Here is a 17,595-nt window from a genome sequence, read left to right as displayed (position 1 = left end):
TGACAGGCACACATTTCTAGGTAACAGGAGGACACAGCCAACTATTGTCCTTAATGTCAATCCAACTTTATTTTGGTGTAGCATTTTCAATTGAGAATAACAAACATTCTCCATGAAACAACATAACACTTAAAATGATAAAGAATGCCATTTAAACGTTAAAGTATTCAACTAGCAAGTAATACTAGACCAACTGCAACCCCAAAAATATCACATTGTGAAGGATTTTTTTTTTAAGTCATAATTGAAAAGGCATCTCAATGGCAATGTTGGGTCAAGCTTTGAATATACTATAAGTGGCTATCATATTACATTTTACACCAGCGATCGATTTGTTTTTTTACGTCTACCACGTTTCTCAAAATATTCTTATAGCCTTTTAATTTAGTCTTTTTAGAAGAAAATACAATACAAAAATGCAATAAATATATTTTTTGTATAACCAAGACAGTACTTAAAAATGTATAAATCTTAACTGGACAATATAACGTACTCGTCACCTTCAAAAAGCATCTGGTAGTCCATCTATCTTCATTAAATTGTCATCTCTTACAATTTCATTTACATATTTGTTTCACAATAACTTTAAAGCTACAGTACTGGTAAATAATATATTCAAGCTGTATCAATAGCAGAACTGGAAAACATCTAGAAAAGTTCAGGAAGTTGGCATCTGTAGTATAACACGGTATTATTCTGGTTTGATGTTCATTACTCTTGTTCATGGTTGACAAATAGTCCTGCCTCCCATCTCTGAGCCATGGCATTCTTTTTCCTTGGTCCTGGGGAGAGGGATTCTGGGAACTAGGGGAAAGAGTTTCACCTGTAAAACTGCATGCAGTTTCCAGTTTCAAGGTGAAAATGGATGGTGATTAAAATGGTTAATGGCTAAATATTATCGGAAAATGTGATGAACAGACTTAAACATGAGCACATGCAATGTTATTTAATGAGGCATTCTGACTACATTTCGTGAGGCAATCAGATGACAAAAGCATTTATCTAGCCTGGTCATGTTTGGCAATTTGACATGACAACAGCACAGGGGAATTGATCAAGCACACACATTTTATCAGGTGACTAGGCTAGCATCTGTTTTTTACACATTCTGTTCAACTTGAATCATTATTGGAGGAGATAGGAGACATACCCTATGGTCACATGACAGGGTGGAGCGGTCCAGCTTTCGAGTCCTTGATGGTGATGAAGGGGAAGACACACATTTCAGTGGCACTTCTGGAAAAAAGAGAGAAACAATTAATACTCATTCATTCATATGCTTAGAGACATATCATGAATTTGGACTAATTGGGAATGAGAAGCTCAGGATATTCTAAGTATGCTATAAGTCTAAGGCAGGTAAGATGAAAAGATCAGCTGTTGAGTCAGAAAAATACAACTAATGATGCCATGATAACACAACACAGCTACAAACCACAAACTCTTTTCCATAATGACCATGTGTAACAGTGTTCCTTCCATCCCTCTCCTCACCCCTACCTGGGCTCGAACCAGGGACCCTCTGCACACATCGACAACAGTCAACCTCGGAGCACCGTTACCCATCGCTCCACAAAAGAGCAAGGGAAACAACTACTTAAAGGTCTCAGCGAGATCTGTCACCGAATGAAACTCTATTAGCGCGCACCCCGATAACTAGTTAGCCATTTCACAACGGTTACACATGCACATCATTGTTAATCAGCACATACCTGCTTTATCAAAGCTCAGGTTATCAAGGAGGTTGGGGGACACCAGGACGGTGTCGTACTTCTCCCTGGTCTGCATCTGGCTCTTCTGCCTCCTCCACTCCTCCTCCCTCTGCTTCACCATCTTAATCTCCTGGTCCACCAGGGACATGGAGCTCCGCGAGCGCAGCTTGAAGAAGGGGTTGTTGACAAATGTGCTCTCCTGGGTCTCCTGGCAGGAGGCCGAGCTCAGGCAGAACTCAGAGGCACTCCGGATGATCAGGTTGGACGTCTCCAAAATGATGACATTGGCTGACGTCTCCAAGGGCCACTCACTGTACCTGCTGGGCCCCGGAGATAGCAAGGATCCCCGGGTGCGGTGCCTCGGGCTGGTGGGGTAGGAGTCCGGCTCCAGGATGATAACATTTTGGGCGGTCATCTCATGGTAGGTTGCACCCCTTGGTGTGGGCGATGGGGAGGTAGATATGGAGACGGTTGGGGTCTTTGCGTTGGGAGACCTCAAAGGCCTGCATCCGGGATCACTAGACTCAAACATCTTCCGTTTCTCTTCCACCTCATGGCAAAGGCCTTTGCCGTACTTGCCGGGGTAGAGAGTAGTTGGTCGGGTTTTGGAATGTGCAGATGATTCTCCAGCTTGACTCTGTTTGGCAATCTCTCTTTCACGCCTGAAGTTCTCCTCACGCTCTATGGTCTGTCGTATCTCCCGTTCGACAGGGTTGTCTGAGTCCTCGTAAAGTGACCTGTAGCTGAAGTCATCCATACCTGAGTCTTCTGAACATGGGCTGAACTGAGTGTGTTGAAAGTCACCAAGGGCAAGGCTGTCAATTTCGGGGTCCCTCCTGGGTCGGTCAATGTTCCTGACGGGTGTGTACATGGCGCTGTGACCTCCCTGGCACGTCCCCTGCTGTCTGACAGTGGGCTGGTGGACCTGGACCTCTCCTTGGGTCTGCTCCTCCATTTGGCGCCACTGCTTCCGAACCCCCTGGAAGTCCACATGCTCTGTACTAATGTTCTTGCTCTTCATTTCTTGTATCACACAGTAGTCTTGAGGAACCTTCTTGTCGGGGTCACAGCTTGCAGAAGAGCTTGCAGATGTAGAACGACTCACTTTGCGAGTCCTGCCTTGGCTGACCTCTTCTTCATCCTCTGGAATTTTGGATAAGCCCTGGAACTTGCCAGAGGACATGTCTTGGATCTCGCATTCTGTCGGGCAATCGGGTTGTTCAAGAACGCAAGGACTATCTCCAGTTTCACCCTTGGCCCACTTCTCTGCCTCCCCTGCGGCTCTGTCCTTCTCGAGCACCTCTTGAGCATTTCCATCACAACCTTCCTCCTTGTTGACTGTAGAGGCAAAAGTGGACCTCCACTGGTCGTCAGCCTCGCTATCTGATGACACGATGGCCATTTCTACCTGGAGACAGTCACTCAGGTCGTCTCGGTCAAGGTCGTGACAGGACCCTGTTGAGACATCTGAGGAGACCTCCTCTCGGATGCGCTGCTCCAAGATGGACTCTTGTGTCACCGTCACTTCTGATGGAGAAGAGTTGCCCAGGTGACCTTGTGCAAGCAGGTCTTCCACCTTACAAATGGGTTCACTACCAAATATACTTGAGGAGTTGAGTAACTGTGTTAGACTGAAGTCATTTCGTCTTGTCTCAAAGTTGTGAGTCTCCTCCTCCTCTCTCTTCACCTCACCACTTTCATCATCTTCGTCTGGTTCATCCACTGACGTTTTTATGTTCTCTTTTGTTCCTCTGTATTCTGCGAAAGGTTCTCGGTCACATTCTAACTCGCTTTCGCTAAGCAGGCGTCTCTGGTCCTCTGTTTCCCCAGAATCCATTTTATAGTCTGTTAGGTTCGCCATATCTGAAAGCTGGCTGGTCTCCATGGCTATGGCCCCAGAGTGGGATTCTTGTTCTTTTTCTTTTTCTTGTGGAGTGTCGCTAGCACTGCAGCCCTCAATCACTTCATTCCCCTTTATCGTCTTCACTCCAGCTGTGGCTCTCTATGGAAGCCAAATAAAACATTATCAGAGGAGAACAAGAGGGACACAGAAAAAACACGACTTCTATGAATACATCAATTAACCTGTCTTGGTATGAGGTATTTCTATCAGTTTTCTTCCTTCAATGGCTCTTTTTGAAGTGTGGTGGTGAGTGGAATTCTTTACATATTACATCTCAAATTAAGAATGTTTTTTATTTTTATTTAACCTTTATGTAACAAGAGAATAAGAACCCCTATACCAGCCAGTACCCTCGGTTCGGTGTAAAAATGTAAGAATTTAATTCCAGAACGCTATATATCAATTTTCTGAAATGTTGGTAAATTAACCTTTTTTGTTTAAATGACAGACATGAATTTGTTTGAAACCTATGACTAGATGGTTTCATTTCAGAGAGACAAACGGCCACATTTAGTTGCAAAACAAGATATATCCACCTCACTTTTACAGAGAAAAGTGTCACTGCAAGGTTTTACACTATGTGGTGGAATCATTGTAATCAAAAGGAGAGACTTTTAGATTTCTTCAAAACAATCAACTTTATTATTTAATTACTGCAGTAATGGAGCTGGTCGGTAATCACCCCTGGAGGTGATCACTGCAAACTCAATGAGCTGGTTCGAGCCACAGCATTTTATAGCAAAGTCCACCCTCCTGCAGTCTACATGACAAACAACAGATGTATGGAATGGGTCACAAGGTTAAGATTTGTATGAAAGGTATTTATAAGTCACAGCAGACATCATCTGCTGTAAAAACAGTTCTCATTGTGTAGAGACCAGGGTCTCCATCCTGGAGCCATCTCCCCCTGGTACCCCAGTACAGAAACATTAACTCATGCTCTGGAATGCAGTATCACCCAAAGACATCGTAAATCTTCTAGAGGCCCATCCTCAGTAGAACACCCACAGATGAGCGTTCTAACAACCCCTTATTCTGTTGCATAAAACAGCCATTTGATGCAATAACAGCCTTATAACATAATCTTGTAATTTCTACCATAACTGTCAAATGTGACTCATTTCAGGAAACTAGGCATATGTCGCAAGTCACGACTTCACAGGAGGCATTTGAATTTTTTTTAATCAAAATGCGTTTTTTTTGGCTGAAATGCCTTCTGGAACATTTGACCTTTCATGTGCCTTAATTACAAAGTTGTATGTGATCTGTAAATACGAATAAAGTTGTTAACAACCCCATGTCATCATTAGATGGGGAAAAACAATCTATTTAATAAGTTCTTTAACTTCTTATGGCTGCAATCCCTCTACTGGGATGATATGACAACAGCCAGTGAAAGTGCAGGGCGCCAAATTCAAACAACAGAAATCTCATAATTAAAATTCCTCAGACATATATGTGTCTTATATCATTTTAAAGGTAATCTTGTTGTTAATCCCACCAAAGTGTCCGATTTAAAATATGCTTTTCAGCGAAAGCGCTACAAATGATTATGTTAGGTCACCACCAAACCACAATAAGCACAGCCATTTTTGCAGCGAAAGATTGCTTTCACAAAAAGCAGAAATAGAGATAAAATTAATCACTAACCTTTGATTATCTTCATCAGATGACACTCATAGCACTTCATGTTACACACTACATGCATGTTTTGTTTGATGAAGTTCATATTTATATAAAAAAATCTGAGTTTACATTGGCGCGTTACATTCACTAGTTCCAAAAACATCAAGTGATTTTGCATAGCCACATCGTTTCAACAGAAATACTCATCATAAATGTAGATAATACAAGTTATACACATGGAATTATAGATATACCTCTCCTTAATGCAACCGCTGTGTCAGATTTTAAAAAAAACTTTACGTAAAAAGCACACCATGCAATAATCTGAGACGGCGCTCAGATTTAACAACATTTCTCCGCCATGTTGGAGTCAACAGAAATATGAAATTACATCATAAATATTCCCCTACCTTTGATTATCTTCATCAGAATGCAGTGCCAGGAATCCTAGTTCCACAATAAATCATTGTTTTGTTCGATAATGTCCATTACTTATGTCCAATTAGCTAATTTTGCTAGCATGTGTAGTACACGTGTCCAAACACTCGCGCAGATGCAGGCAAACATCGGACAAAAACTTCAAAAAGTTATATTCCAGGTCAAATAAACTGGTCAAACTTAGTAGAGAATCAATCTTCAGGATGTTGTTATCATATATATCCAATAACGTTCCAACAGGAGCATTCTTTTCAGTCTCTATAAGTAATGGAACGCATGACGATATCATGAGGAAAGTGCGTGACCAAGAACTGGCACTCTGCCAGACCGCTGACTCAAACACCTCCCATCCGGTCCCACAACACAGCATAAGCTTCATTCCACATTCTACTTACTGTTGACATCTAGTGGAAGGCGTAGGAAGTGCAAACAAATCCATATATTACAGGGAATTGAATAGGCGATGACTTTAACATCGACCACTCTCAGAATTCTCACTTCCTGTTTGGATTTTTTTGCCTGCCATATGAGTTCTGTTATACTCACAGACATAATTCAAACAGTTTTAGAAACTTCAGAGTGTTTTCTATCCAATACTAATAATAATATGCATATATTAGTAACTGGGACTGAGGAGCAGGCCGTTTACTCTGGGCACCTTTCATCCAAGCTACTCAATACTGCCCCTGCAGCCATAAAAAGTTACGAGCCTAGTTGGTTTAGCCACAGAAAAAGTCAGGAACCTTCCCGCTAGCCATGATTGGCAGAGATAATGAATGGGCTGGACATGCTGAGAGATGAGTTTCGGATTAGTCTACCGTGTAGCATCTTCTGTCTATAAAATGAGGTGCTCGTTATGTGTAATCCTTTCTACTGCAGTTTTTTTTTTAAAGATTTAACATTAGCCATGGAGAACTGCAAATGTGCGCTCAATAACATTGCTGCACTGAATTTATCAGGCGCTATCGACAAAGGTCAGTGGGAAAAAGTTGTGATGGACTACTTTCAGGAGGACGATTCTTATGGCATTGCACACGGTCAGTGTGAACCAGAGTGACTTGACACAATGAGCCAAGAAAGCTGTACAAACAAAACAGAAATGACACAGGACGTCTTATTTAATGAAAGGGGTCGCAGTCTGTTGTGAAGTGTTCATCCATGTATACGGGTAAGAGTCTAGCTACAGTTTCAGATATTATACCTTTCTAATTTTGTCAAAGTTGTTTTCATTGCAAGTTAAAGCTCACTATTAGCTAGCTAGGTAACGTTAGGTGGCTGGCTCTCTAGCTAACATTATGTGTATCTGTGTAGTTATAATATCTCAGAAAGCCAATTACATTACTACTTATAGCCTAACGTTAGCTAGTGAACCAGCTAACATTTAACCTATTAGCTAGCTATAACAATCGGTTTGTATTGCTAGTACTCTGTGGATTGGGATTATGGTTCATTGTTTAGCTAGGTAGCTACATGTCTAAACAAAAGACTCCACTTCGCCAGATGATTACATGACCCATCAAGTTATCCAGGAGTGTCTGACGGTGATTACGGCCATCTATTGTATAATAATGCTAAAATATTTGTATCTGGAATTTGTCTTTCAGTAGAACACGCCTGACTGTCCTCCACCAGTCATACAAGGAGAATGGTCTAATGCCTCCCATCAAAAAGAGAGCTGGCTCATGCAAGCACAGGTTACACCTGAAGCATGAGGACTTGCAGCAAGTTGTGAACTTCAACAACTACGCAAAGGATAATGCAATAGTATTACCAGGACGCATCCCAGGACACAAACACTTTGGTGGAAAGCTGCTGCCATCTCGTGACAATAGCAGTGGTGTGGCGTCTCTACAAGGAATCGATGACAACACTTGGTATGTAAAGCATAAACAACACATTTGATTATTTAATTGACCTCCAACATGATTGGCACTACTTTTATTGATCTCACATTATTTGTGTATTTTCCAGAGGTACGAATACTCGGGCTGTCTTCCTCCAGGAATCTGTGGAGAAAATTGCTGCGCCACATCTCAAGCACTAATCCCAGGACAGAGATTGTGAAGGACAGCACTGTGACAGGGGTCAACATCCCACAGCTGGTTGGACTGGAGGATGGTACGGTGCTGGTGGAAAGCGATGGTTGGCAACAACAGCTGACTCTGCACTTCAGGCCGCTGCCACAGATCAAGCAGTACCAGCACTTCAGGTGAATATCATTTTCGTTGCATTGTATGAGGTTATTCTTGTTATCTAAACTTGAACTGATGTTATGCAAGGTTGTAATGTCTTCTCAATTTGTTTTGTTATTTCCTGTTTTACAGCTTCGATGCTCTGGAGCCTGGTGTTGTCGCCAAGGAGCTTTCGGACTCAGTCGAGACCAGGTTTTAGCTGCTGTGCAATGCTGACATCCTTCCTCCCATATATGGTCTGCCTGTACAAGCACCACCTGGACTGGACACAGCTTGACAAACATATATTTTTGAAACAGGCTCTCCAAATATAGATTCCCTTGTTCATGTGTGGTTTGGACAGACCAGTTCATCACTGGGGGTGAGTTCCCAGTCATCAACACTATCTGCAGTGCCTCTATTCACATGACTCTCTCCTAACACACACGCCATACGTTGCTCCTACTATTTATTTTGTTATCCTGCTGCTCAGCCACTTTACCCCTGATTGTATGCATATAACTACCTCGTCTATTACCAGTATCACTGATACCGTTATTGATATTGTTCTTGTACATACAGTATATTATTTTTGTTCTTTCTCTACTGGCATTGACACTTGTTATTTTTTCTTTATATTGACACTATCTATTTTTGATATTGCTAATATGCAAGTAACCATTTCGCTGCACCGTTTACACCTTCTGTAGAGACCTATCCACTTAGCAAGATCTGGCTCTGGGTTATAGAATTTATTTCACATGACCCATGAATTTAGACAAGTGTGTCTGGGTAAGCGTCATCTAATATTTATCAAATATTTTTATCTGGACACTTTCTGTTTACCTGGAATTTGTACTTATTGTAGGCTACTACTTTTACCACTTTTAGTCTTACTCTTGTGAATCTTAAAGAGATGGGTGGGGCTGGTTTAACCTCTTGACGCTAGGGGTCAGATTATTATTATTATTATTTTTAAATAACGTTCCCAAGGTAAACAGACTATTTCTCAGGTCCAGGTCGTAGAATATGCATATAATTTACAGATTAGGATAGAAAACACTCCAAAGTTTCCAAAACTGTCAAAATATTGTCTGTGAGTATAACAAAACTGATTCTGCAGGCGAAAACCTGAGAAAATCTAACCCGGACGTGATTTTTTTTATCTGCGTTTCCTGGCCCGTCTTTCTTCCATTTAAAGGGGTATCAACCAGATTCCTTTTCCAATGACTTCCTCAGGCTGTGACCAGGCTTTAGACATAGTTTCAGGCTTTTATTTAGAAAAATTAGCGAGATTTTTCAAAACTAGTCAGGTGTCCTCTGATTAGTTCCTGCGCGCGAGAGGGTAGCTCTCCATTTTCTTTTTCTCTCTTATTGAATAGGTTACGGTCCGGTTGAAATATTATCGATTATGTTTGTTGAAAACAACCTGAAGATTGATTATAAAAAACATTTGACATGTTTCTACGACCATTACGGATACTTTTGGAATTTTCGTCGAACGGAACGAGGCTTTGGTTTTCTGAACATAACGCGCAACCCAAATGGCGTTTTTTTGTTATAAAAGTAATATTTATCGAACAAAAAGAACATTTGTTGTGTAACTGGGAGTCTCGTGAGTGCAAACATCCGAAGATTATCAAAGGTAAGCGATTAATTTTATTGCTTTTCTGACTTTCGTGACCATGCTAATTTGGGGCTAGCTGTTCTAGCATTGATTGATACACTCACAAAAGCTTAGATTGCTTTCGCTGCAAAACATATTTTCAAAATCTGACACGATAGGTGGATTAACAACAAGCTAAACTGTGTTTTGGTATATTTCACTTGTGATTGCATGATTATAAATATTTTTAGTAATATTTTTGAATCTGATACGTTTGGGAATTTTCTTCTGCCTTTCAGGACCGGAACGAGGCTGTAATTTTCGGAACAAAACGCGCAACCCAAATGGCGTTTTTTTGTTATAAAAGTAATATTTATCGAACAAAAATAACATTTATTGTGTAACTGGGAGTCTAGTGAGTGCAAACATCCGAAGATGATCAAAGGTAATCGATTAATTTTATTGCTTTTCTGACTTTCGTGACCATGCTAATTTGGGGCTAGCTGTTCTAGCATTGATTGATACACTCACAAAAGCTTAGATTGCTTTCGCTGCAAAACATATTTTCTAAATCTGACACGATAGGTGGATTAACAACAAGCTAAGCTGTGTTTTGGTATATTTCACTTGTGATTGCATGATTATAAATATTTTTAGTAATATTTTGCGCCCTGCAATTCAGCGGTTGTTTAGGAAAATGATCCCGTAAAAGGGATCCGTAGCGCAGAGAAGTTAAGAGGGTGTGAACAATGCTGAATGGGTGTAGACAAAGAGCTCTCCAGTAGGTGTACCAAAACATTCAAGGGCCATTTTCTCAAAAGTGGGGTTACAAGTTTATCAACTTTCAAAGCAGAATTACTTTTCCATTGTTCCTCAAATGCAATGTATGATATACCATTTTGTAGCTCTGTGTCTCTGCTTTATCCAATATAAAAAACACAATTTCAAATGTTGCAACTTAAGACCGAATCAAGGCGGTCGGTCACAAATGTGACATAATTGGAAGTTTTTATTTAAAAGAAACTGTACAACTGATACATTTGAGACATAAATAGTATGAGATTTGGATTCTGGTCAAAAGTAGTGCACTATATTTGGAATAGGGTGCCATTTGGGAGGATCCCTAACTTCTAACCAAACATGAGGCTAGATTTATGATGTGTTGAATTTATATGTTAAATATACAGTATATGAATATTCCAGCTAAACAATGTACATATAGCGTTTTGCTACAAAACCAATTGTAATGCCCATCTAAAAGCTATGAATAAAAAAAACTGGGGACACCCACTGGGCAGAAACGTCAATTCAACACCTATTCCAAGTTGGTTCAATGTAATTTCATCAACATTACGTGGAAACAACATTGATTCAACCGGTGTATGCCCAGTGGGTAGTAATATTTTACACACACACTTCTGATTGGTGGATATAGCGTTTTGGATGTAAACTCTTCAAAGATCATTTCTCCTTATAGGTAGCATAACACCCACAATTCGTAATTGGTTAACAGGTGAAGACTTTGGTTCTCTGTGATATGACACACCAGAGTTTCACCATGCCACTTTCATTTCATCAAAGCATCGTCTTCACGCTGGTGCTCACGGAGGGTGGGAGGAAATCTTTTGATAGCATAAGTCATGATGAGACATGCTGCAAACTGAGCATGGCATCGCTCTAAGTGGGTTAGAATTAGCATGATTTCCTTAGTTTCCCAGCCAAGCATGTGATTCTGCCAGGGATAACACGTGGATGTCAAAGAATATGCTGCTGACAAACATGTAAAAAAAGAAAAATTGTGTCTTTCAGATTGACATTTGGATGAGGTTTTCATGCAAAACATGCATGCTATGAAATATGGTAACCAGACCATTTTCTGTGACCCTTCATTTCAGTTTACATGTGATTGAAACTGACTTCTTGATGAGGGGATGTAAAGCAAATACACACAATTCAGCCTACACAGAAAACCCCCACACGATAGTCCTAACCAACATATCGCTAAGACAACATGTATTGCACAGTGAATACACCCACACACCAATACTGCCAATTCACACCATTGAATTTGGCATGGGCTACCGTCCACCAGTCGACAGCAATTCTTTTTCAAGTCAAGCTGCGTAGCGTGTATATTGCCTAAGTTATCTGAAAGCTTGGAGACCACATATATGCTAAGAATCAACTGTTGCTTTATCTGGAGAGAAAAAAAGACATACAATTAAAGCGTTGTGTGCGTGTCTGTTTGCGCACATGTGGACCTGTGTACTGTGACTGTAATGGTGTTTGGCAGAGAACAGAATAAACCCATCTGAAAGAACAAATTGGATGCATTATGTATGGTCTAAATACCTCGCCTCCACCATTTCGGGTTGTGTTCCCCATAGCGTTTGAACATCGGGTCCTGGTACTGCAGAACAGGGAATCGGTACATTCGAGCCCTCAGGGCATCCAGCCCAGCCTCCATCCACAACCCTGTACTAAGACCCCGATTCAACCTGTAACAGTCATTTATCCATAATGTGGTATCAATCTTATAGCCGATCGTTGGAGTGGTTACTTTGCCTGTACAGTTTCCAGTGGGAAGCTCTTAACTTGCCATAGTTTTGCTTCTCCAATCTCCAGTGCACCCCCATACAGTACATGCTGTTCCTCCCTAATTGCTGTCAAGCACATCTACTGGTGTCTCTTGACTGCTTTATGGTTGGTGATCAAGTCCACTTGATGTGAATCTCATATTCATGAGCCAACATACTGTATATAAATATAGCTATGGAACGGTTGCCTAGAAACTTGCTGATATGAAAATCCAAGCCTTCCTGGGGACAGCTTGTACAGTGTAAGAGATGCTTTTTCGCATGTTTCATCCTCTGGGTCAAATTACATGTACATATAGCAGTGTTAAATGTTCAGCTCTCTGCCATAACTGTGATGCCTTGATTTATCAGATGGACCAGATTTATCTGGAACGATATAGCAGGGATGGGTGTTGAAAAGTAGCGTAGCCTAAACTATACACACACCATCAATGAATGTGCATTTTACTGAATAGCCGTTAATAATTGTGAATGTTGTACAGTATGTTCGAAAAAATGCAACGAGGAGGAAATCATGGTTCTTTTGGTGTTTTGCAGTCGGTCAAATTACAACAAGCCTAGGGCTGGCAAGCCATTTCACCTTCACAGTCATGTGTCCATGTCATGTGTACTGTTATATCATGACCACAAGGTCCATGGTATGAACCTGTAGGCTACACATTGCAACTGATAGGAAAAGGAAGTCTTCTCTCTGTACAGCCTTTGATTATCTGCAGACACAACAAAGGTGACATCAACGGGTTACAGAAAGATGACATCCCCCAGTTATCCTGTTATGTGGGGGGTTGAAAATACAACTAAAAGATGACTTGATTGTTGAGAATAAGGAGATCCCCCCCCCCAACATCCTCTCCCTTAAGCCATACTCTGAATGACCCGTTTACAATTTTCCTAGGATATCCAACCAATGGGAAAAAGAACCATGATTTGCAGTGATAGGATGTGAAAGGAAATATCTTTATCAGAATGAATGCTTTTCTGATGATAAATGTGTAAAATATCTTAATGTAAAGTTACTATGTTCTTCTTCATAAAGGCAAACCACCTGTTATATGGCTGAGTACCAAGAATAGTTAGGTTGTCAGCTCCAAAAGTCACACTGCGCCAATTACAGACATTTCAACCATTCTGCAACGGGTATGTAGATAGATAGTAAATGCAGGCAAATGCCCAGAATCGTGACAGATAATCTCACGTAGCATACTCTAGCCGAGCAAAATCCATGCGGTTTATGTACTCATCCAATCCTTGCGCATGCTGGCAATAACAAAAACTGTCCATGGCGAAAAGATGCAGCATATGGATAGCATAAAATATCTGGTACCTACCAGCAGTCTCCAACAGAGCAACCAGAATGATATCATCTCTAATTTACCCAGGCGCCTACATATTATTTGAACTACACTGACAAGTGGAGAACTCAACCATGCGGCCACCCGTCGCGAGTAATTCAGGTTTGATTTGGAGAGTGAACATATTTGAGTTTCTGTGGGTGTGTGTGGTGGGTCTCGGTTGGAATTATCGATCTGCATGGCAAACTTGTCTGAAGTTAACTAGAGCAGACGCGATAAGTATTGGCATAAACGCCACTGAAATGCATTGAATCACACGCGACCCCGGCTCTTCTCTCATAGCATCCTCCCCAGTCCCCATTCACATAGATACGTTTTGTGCGCATGCATCGACTTCTGCAGCGTCTAGCTATCGCCTCCAGGCTCCATCTCTTTCAGGGACCAGCTATTGAGCGTTTGATTTTCCCCACGCACTTTTTGAAACACTGTCGATTTTCATGACCAAGGTCACTGTTGCTCTCTGAATCATTAGTTAACTGATTGATTATTTATTGTGGTCCTTCGTCTTCTACCTTTAGCTGACAACATGTTATACATTATCTATACTCTTTCTCTGAAATGTGAGTGAACCATCTCTGTCTGGTTTTGTCCATACATTTCGTTCCCATGACCATGTCTCGGGCTGTCTGGGTTGTAGTATTAATATGATGTAGCTACAAGTGGACAATTAGAACATCTGTAAACCTTTCCAGGAGAAATCCGCGTCAGCTGTTTCAAAGATAAACCAGAGCTGAGGGGCACCAGTGAAGCCTTGGGTGATGACATGTATTTAAGACACAGTTGACTCACTGCCATTAAAAAGCCATTCAAATCTGGATAAATGATGGATTTTTAAGTAAGGTGGATTCTCTTCTGTGCCCAATATTTGGGATCAATTGTTCACTTTGGACACTTTGTGATAAACGAGGCATTAAAGGTGTTAGTTAATTAAAATAAGAAGATAACCCCCAAAACCACCATATCTACCACATACATACAGAAGATAACCCCCAAAACCACCATATCTATCACATACATACAAATACAAAAAAATCGACACAGTTAGTTCTATTTGCCCAAATTGTTTCAAATGATAAACCCCTTATATATCCCTATCTTTTGTAACGTGACTGGCCGTAAACGTGGACCTTTTGGGTTCCAGGGGAGCAAAGTACCTGCAACTGTATGTCAGAGTAGCTTTTCAAAAGCTCTTCCTCAACTCACAACAACTTGGCTCAGCCCTCCATCCAGAAACAAAACCTATAAAACGAATAAATAATCATTCAAAATAAACTCCTCTCAGTCTTAAACCAGTGGTACACTTGACAACCTCTCCAGTGTGTGCAGGAAAGCGCAGTGCTGCTGTGAGTGTTTCTACAGTTGAATCTCTTGTATTTTCTCCTAAACTCAGCTGGCTCACTGGAGCAGAGCTTTGTTTCTATCCACTTCACCCACACACTGAAGCCACAACAAGATCAGAAATCTACCAAATATCAATAACACAAGTTATTTATGTTTAAGCATAGCTCTCTCCCTCTTTCATTTTTTCTCTCTCTTTCCCTGTTTCTCTTTGTCTCGATCAATCTGTATCACTCTTTTTGCCTTTCAGAACACTGCCGCAGCAGTATTTACTCAATACTCTGAACGGTTAATAATTTCTACAAAACTGTCAAGTAATTTAATGACTTCCTACTTTGTTCACTGTCTCTAAAGTGCCTGTATTGATTCTCAGCCTGATGCTGAATAACTAGGTCATGACCAAACGTCATAGATACAAAGTGAGTGTTGTGTTGCTGCTCTCTTACCTCTCTGGGTGTTTCCACGGTGATCCGGGTTTGGGCTGGTCCAGTGGTGGAGTGATGAAGTGGAGTGTGCTTGTCTGTATATGTCTGACACACTCACACACACACACACACACATGCCACAGCGGCAGGCAGCGACACAAATCGGGTACGTGGGAATCAACCAATCACAAAACAGCAGTTTTGGTGACAGTTGTTACACACACAAATACTATTTGATGTGGTGTTACAGGCATGTCACCAACAGCTGGGATGAATACAAAGACTTCCCCACACAGCCTCCTACACAGCTAGCTGTTAGCTACTCCCCCATACAGCCTCCTACACAGCTAGCTGAGCTACTCCTGTCAGGGATTTTCAATTGTAGAAGAGTCACAAAATTGAATGAATATGGATTTTCTCTTGCGTCACATTTTATCTTTCCTATATAAGGTCAGTGAAGATAAATATATTGCTCAGTAAGAGACAGTGGGGTACTAAAAGTAATTCTAGATTTCTGTACAGTATTTTAAAATGGATATTGACATATACGAGTAGCGTAATCCCTTATGCTTAAAGTTACTGTCACATAGCCACATCTTATTTAAATCAAAGCCTATATCAAGGGACTTAAGAAAAGCTCAGTTTCATTGCCTTTGTAGTATAACAACAGTAAAACACCCAGTTGTCTGACAATTAGCTTTTTTATTATTTTGTTAGCATTTTGTTAGCATGATTATCTTTTACAAATATGCTCCCAGGTTACAGTTTCAACAGCATATTACATTGAGGCACTCCATAAAGTTTTATTAGCATATCAAAAGTGCTGACTAGTAGCCGACAGCAGCATAAAAGGCTAGAGAGTACAGTAAACATCAGAGACACTTACAGTGGGGCAAAAAAGTATTTAGTCAGCCACCAATTATGCAAGTTCTCCCACTTAAAAAGATGAGAGAGGCCTGTAATTTTTTTTTCAACTATGACAGACAAAATGAGAAAGAAAAATCCAGAAAATCACATTGTAGGATTTTTTATGAATTTATTTGCAAATTATGGTGGAAAATAAGTATTTGGTCACCTACAAACAAGCAAGATTTCTGGCTCTCACAGACCTGTAACTTCTTCTTTAAGATGCTCCTCTGTCCTCCACTCGTTACCTGTATTAATGGCACCTGTTTGAACTTGTTATCAGTATAAAAGACACCTGTCCACAACCTCAAACAGTCACACTCCAAACTCCACTATGGCCAAGACCAAAGAGCTGTCAAAGGACACCAGAAACAAAATTGTAGACCTGCACCAGGCTGGGAAGACTGAATCTGCAATAGGTAAGCAGCTTGGTTTGAAGAAATCAACTGTGGGAGCAATTATTAGGAAATGGAAGACATACAAGACCACTGATAATCTTCCTCGATCTGGGGCTCCACGCAAGATCTTCCCCCGTGGGGTCAAAATGAGCAAAAATCCCAGAACCACACGGGGGGACCTAGTGAATGACCTGCAGAGAGCTGGGACCAAAGTAACAAAGCCTACCATCAGTAACACACTACGCCGCCAGGGACTCAAATCCTGCAGTGCCAGACGTGTCCCCCTGCTTAAGCCAGTACATGTCCAGGGCCGTCTGAAGTTTGCTAGAGAGCATTTGGATGATCCAGAAGAAGATTGGGAGAATGTCTTATGGTCAGATGAAACCAAAATAGAACTTTTTTGGTAAAAACTCAACTCGTCGTGTTTGGAGGACAAAGAATGCTGAGTTGCATCCAAAGAACACCATATCTACTGTGAAGCATGGGGGTGGAAACATCATGCTTTGGGGCTGTTTTTCTGCAAAGGGACCAGGACGACTGATCCGTGTAAAGGACAGAATGAATGGGGCCATGTATCGTGAGATTTTGAGTGAAAACCTCCTTCCATCAGCAAGGGCATTGAAGATGAAACGTGGCTGGGTCTTTCAGCATGACAATGATCCAAACACACCGCCCGGGCAACGAAGGAGTGGCTTCGTAAGAAGCATTTCAAGGTCCTGGAGTGGTCTAGCCAGTCTCCAGATCTCAACCCCATAGAAAATCTTTGGAGGGAGTTGAAAGTCCGTGTTGCCCAGCAACAGCCCCAAAACATCACTGCTCTAGAGGAGATCTGCATGGAGGAATGGGCCAAAATACCAGCAACAGTGTGTGAAAACCTTGTGAAGACTTACAGAAAACGTTTGACCTCTGTCATTGACAACAAAGGGTATATAACAAAGTATTGAGATAAACTTTTGTTATTGACCAAATACTTATTTTCCACCATAATTTGCTAATAAATTCATTAAAAATCCTACAATGTGATTTTCTGGAATTTTTTTTCTCATTTTGTCTGTCATAGTTGAAGTGTACCTATGATGAAAATTACAGGCCTCTCTCATCTTTTTAAGTGGGAGAACTTTCA

At 41.1% G+C, this 17,595-nt stretch overlaps 1 protein-coding gene across 4 annotated transcripts; it reads right to left on the bottom strand.

Moving 5' to 3' along the window:
- Positions 1–44: 44 nt before the first annotated feature.
- Positions 45–15,301, bottom strand: LOC139550975 (uncharacterized). 4 transcript variants are annotated; one of them, XM_071362287.1, is made up of 4 exons: positions 15,190–15,301; positions 1,713–3,714; positions 1,151–1,236; positions 45–804 (listed from the first exon to the last, which is right to left on the bottom strand). In XM_071362287.1, the coding sequence occupies exons 2-4, from the start codon at positions 3,595–3,597 to the stop codon at positions 712–714; spliced, it is 2,064 nt and encodes a 687-aa protein (XP_071218388.1). In that variant the 5' UTR covers positions 3,598–3,714; positions 15,190–15,301; the 3' UTR covers positions 45–711. The 4 variants fall into 4 exon arrangements, with proteins under 4 accessions (XP_071218388.1, XP_071218386.1, XP_071218385.1 ...); XM_071362285.1 differs by lacking the exon at positions 15,190–15,301 and adding an exon at positions 13,382–13,786 and having other exon boundaries at positions 45–831; XM_071362284.1 differs by lacking the exon at positions 15,190–15,301 and adding an exon at positions 13,382–13,786.
- Between the last annotated feature and the right edge of the window lie 2,294 nt (positions 15,302–17,595).

This window comes from Salvelinus alpinus, chromosome 23 (assembly GCF_045679555.1).
Source record: "Salvelinus alpinus chromosome 23, SLU_Salpinus.1, whole genome shotgun sequence".
NCBI classification, from domain to species: domain Eukaryota; kingdom Metazoa; phylum Chordata; class Actinopteri; order Salmoniformes; family Salmonidae; genus Salvelinus; species Salvelinus alpinus.
This window is presented reverse-complemented; position numbering and strand designations above follow the sequence as displayed.

Excerpts from the sequence above, each read along its gene's own strand:
- LOC139550975 (XM_071362284.1), bottom strand. The coding sequence starts at position 13,585 with ATGCAGATCGATAATTCCAACCGAGACCCACCACACACACCCACAGAA. Across the intron at positions 3,715-13,381 it reads TGCTCTGTTGGAGACTGCTG|AGAGCCACAGCTGGAGTGAA; the intron begins GTAGGTACCAGA and ends TGGCTTCCATAG. Across the intron at positions 1,237-1,712 it reads CCTGAGCTTTGATAAAGCAG|AAGTGCCACTGAAATGTGTG; the intron begins GTATGTGCTGAT and ends TCTTTTTTCCAG.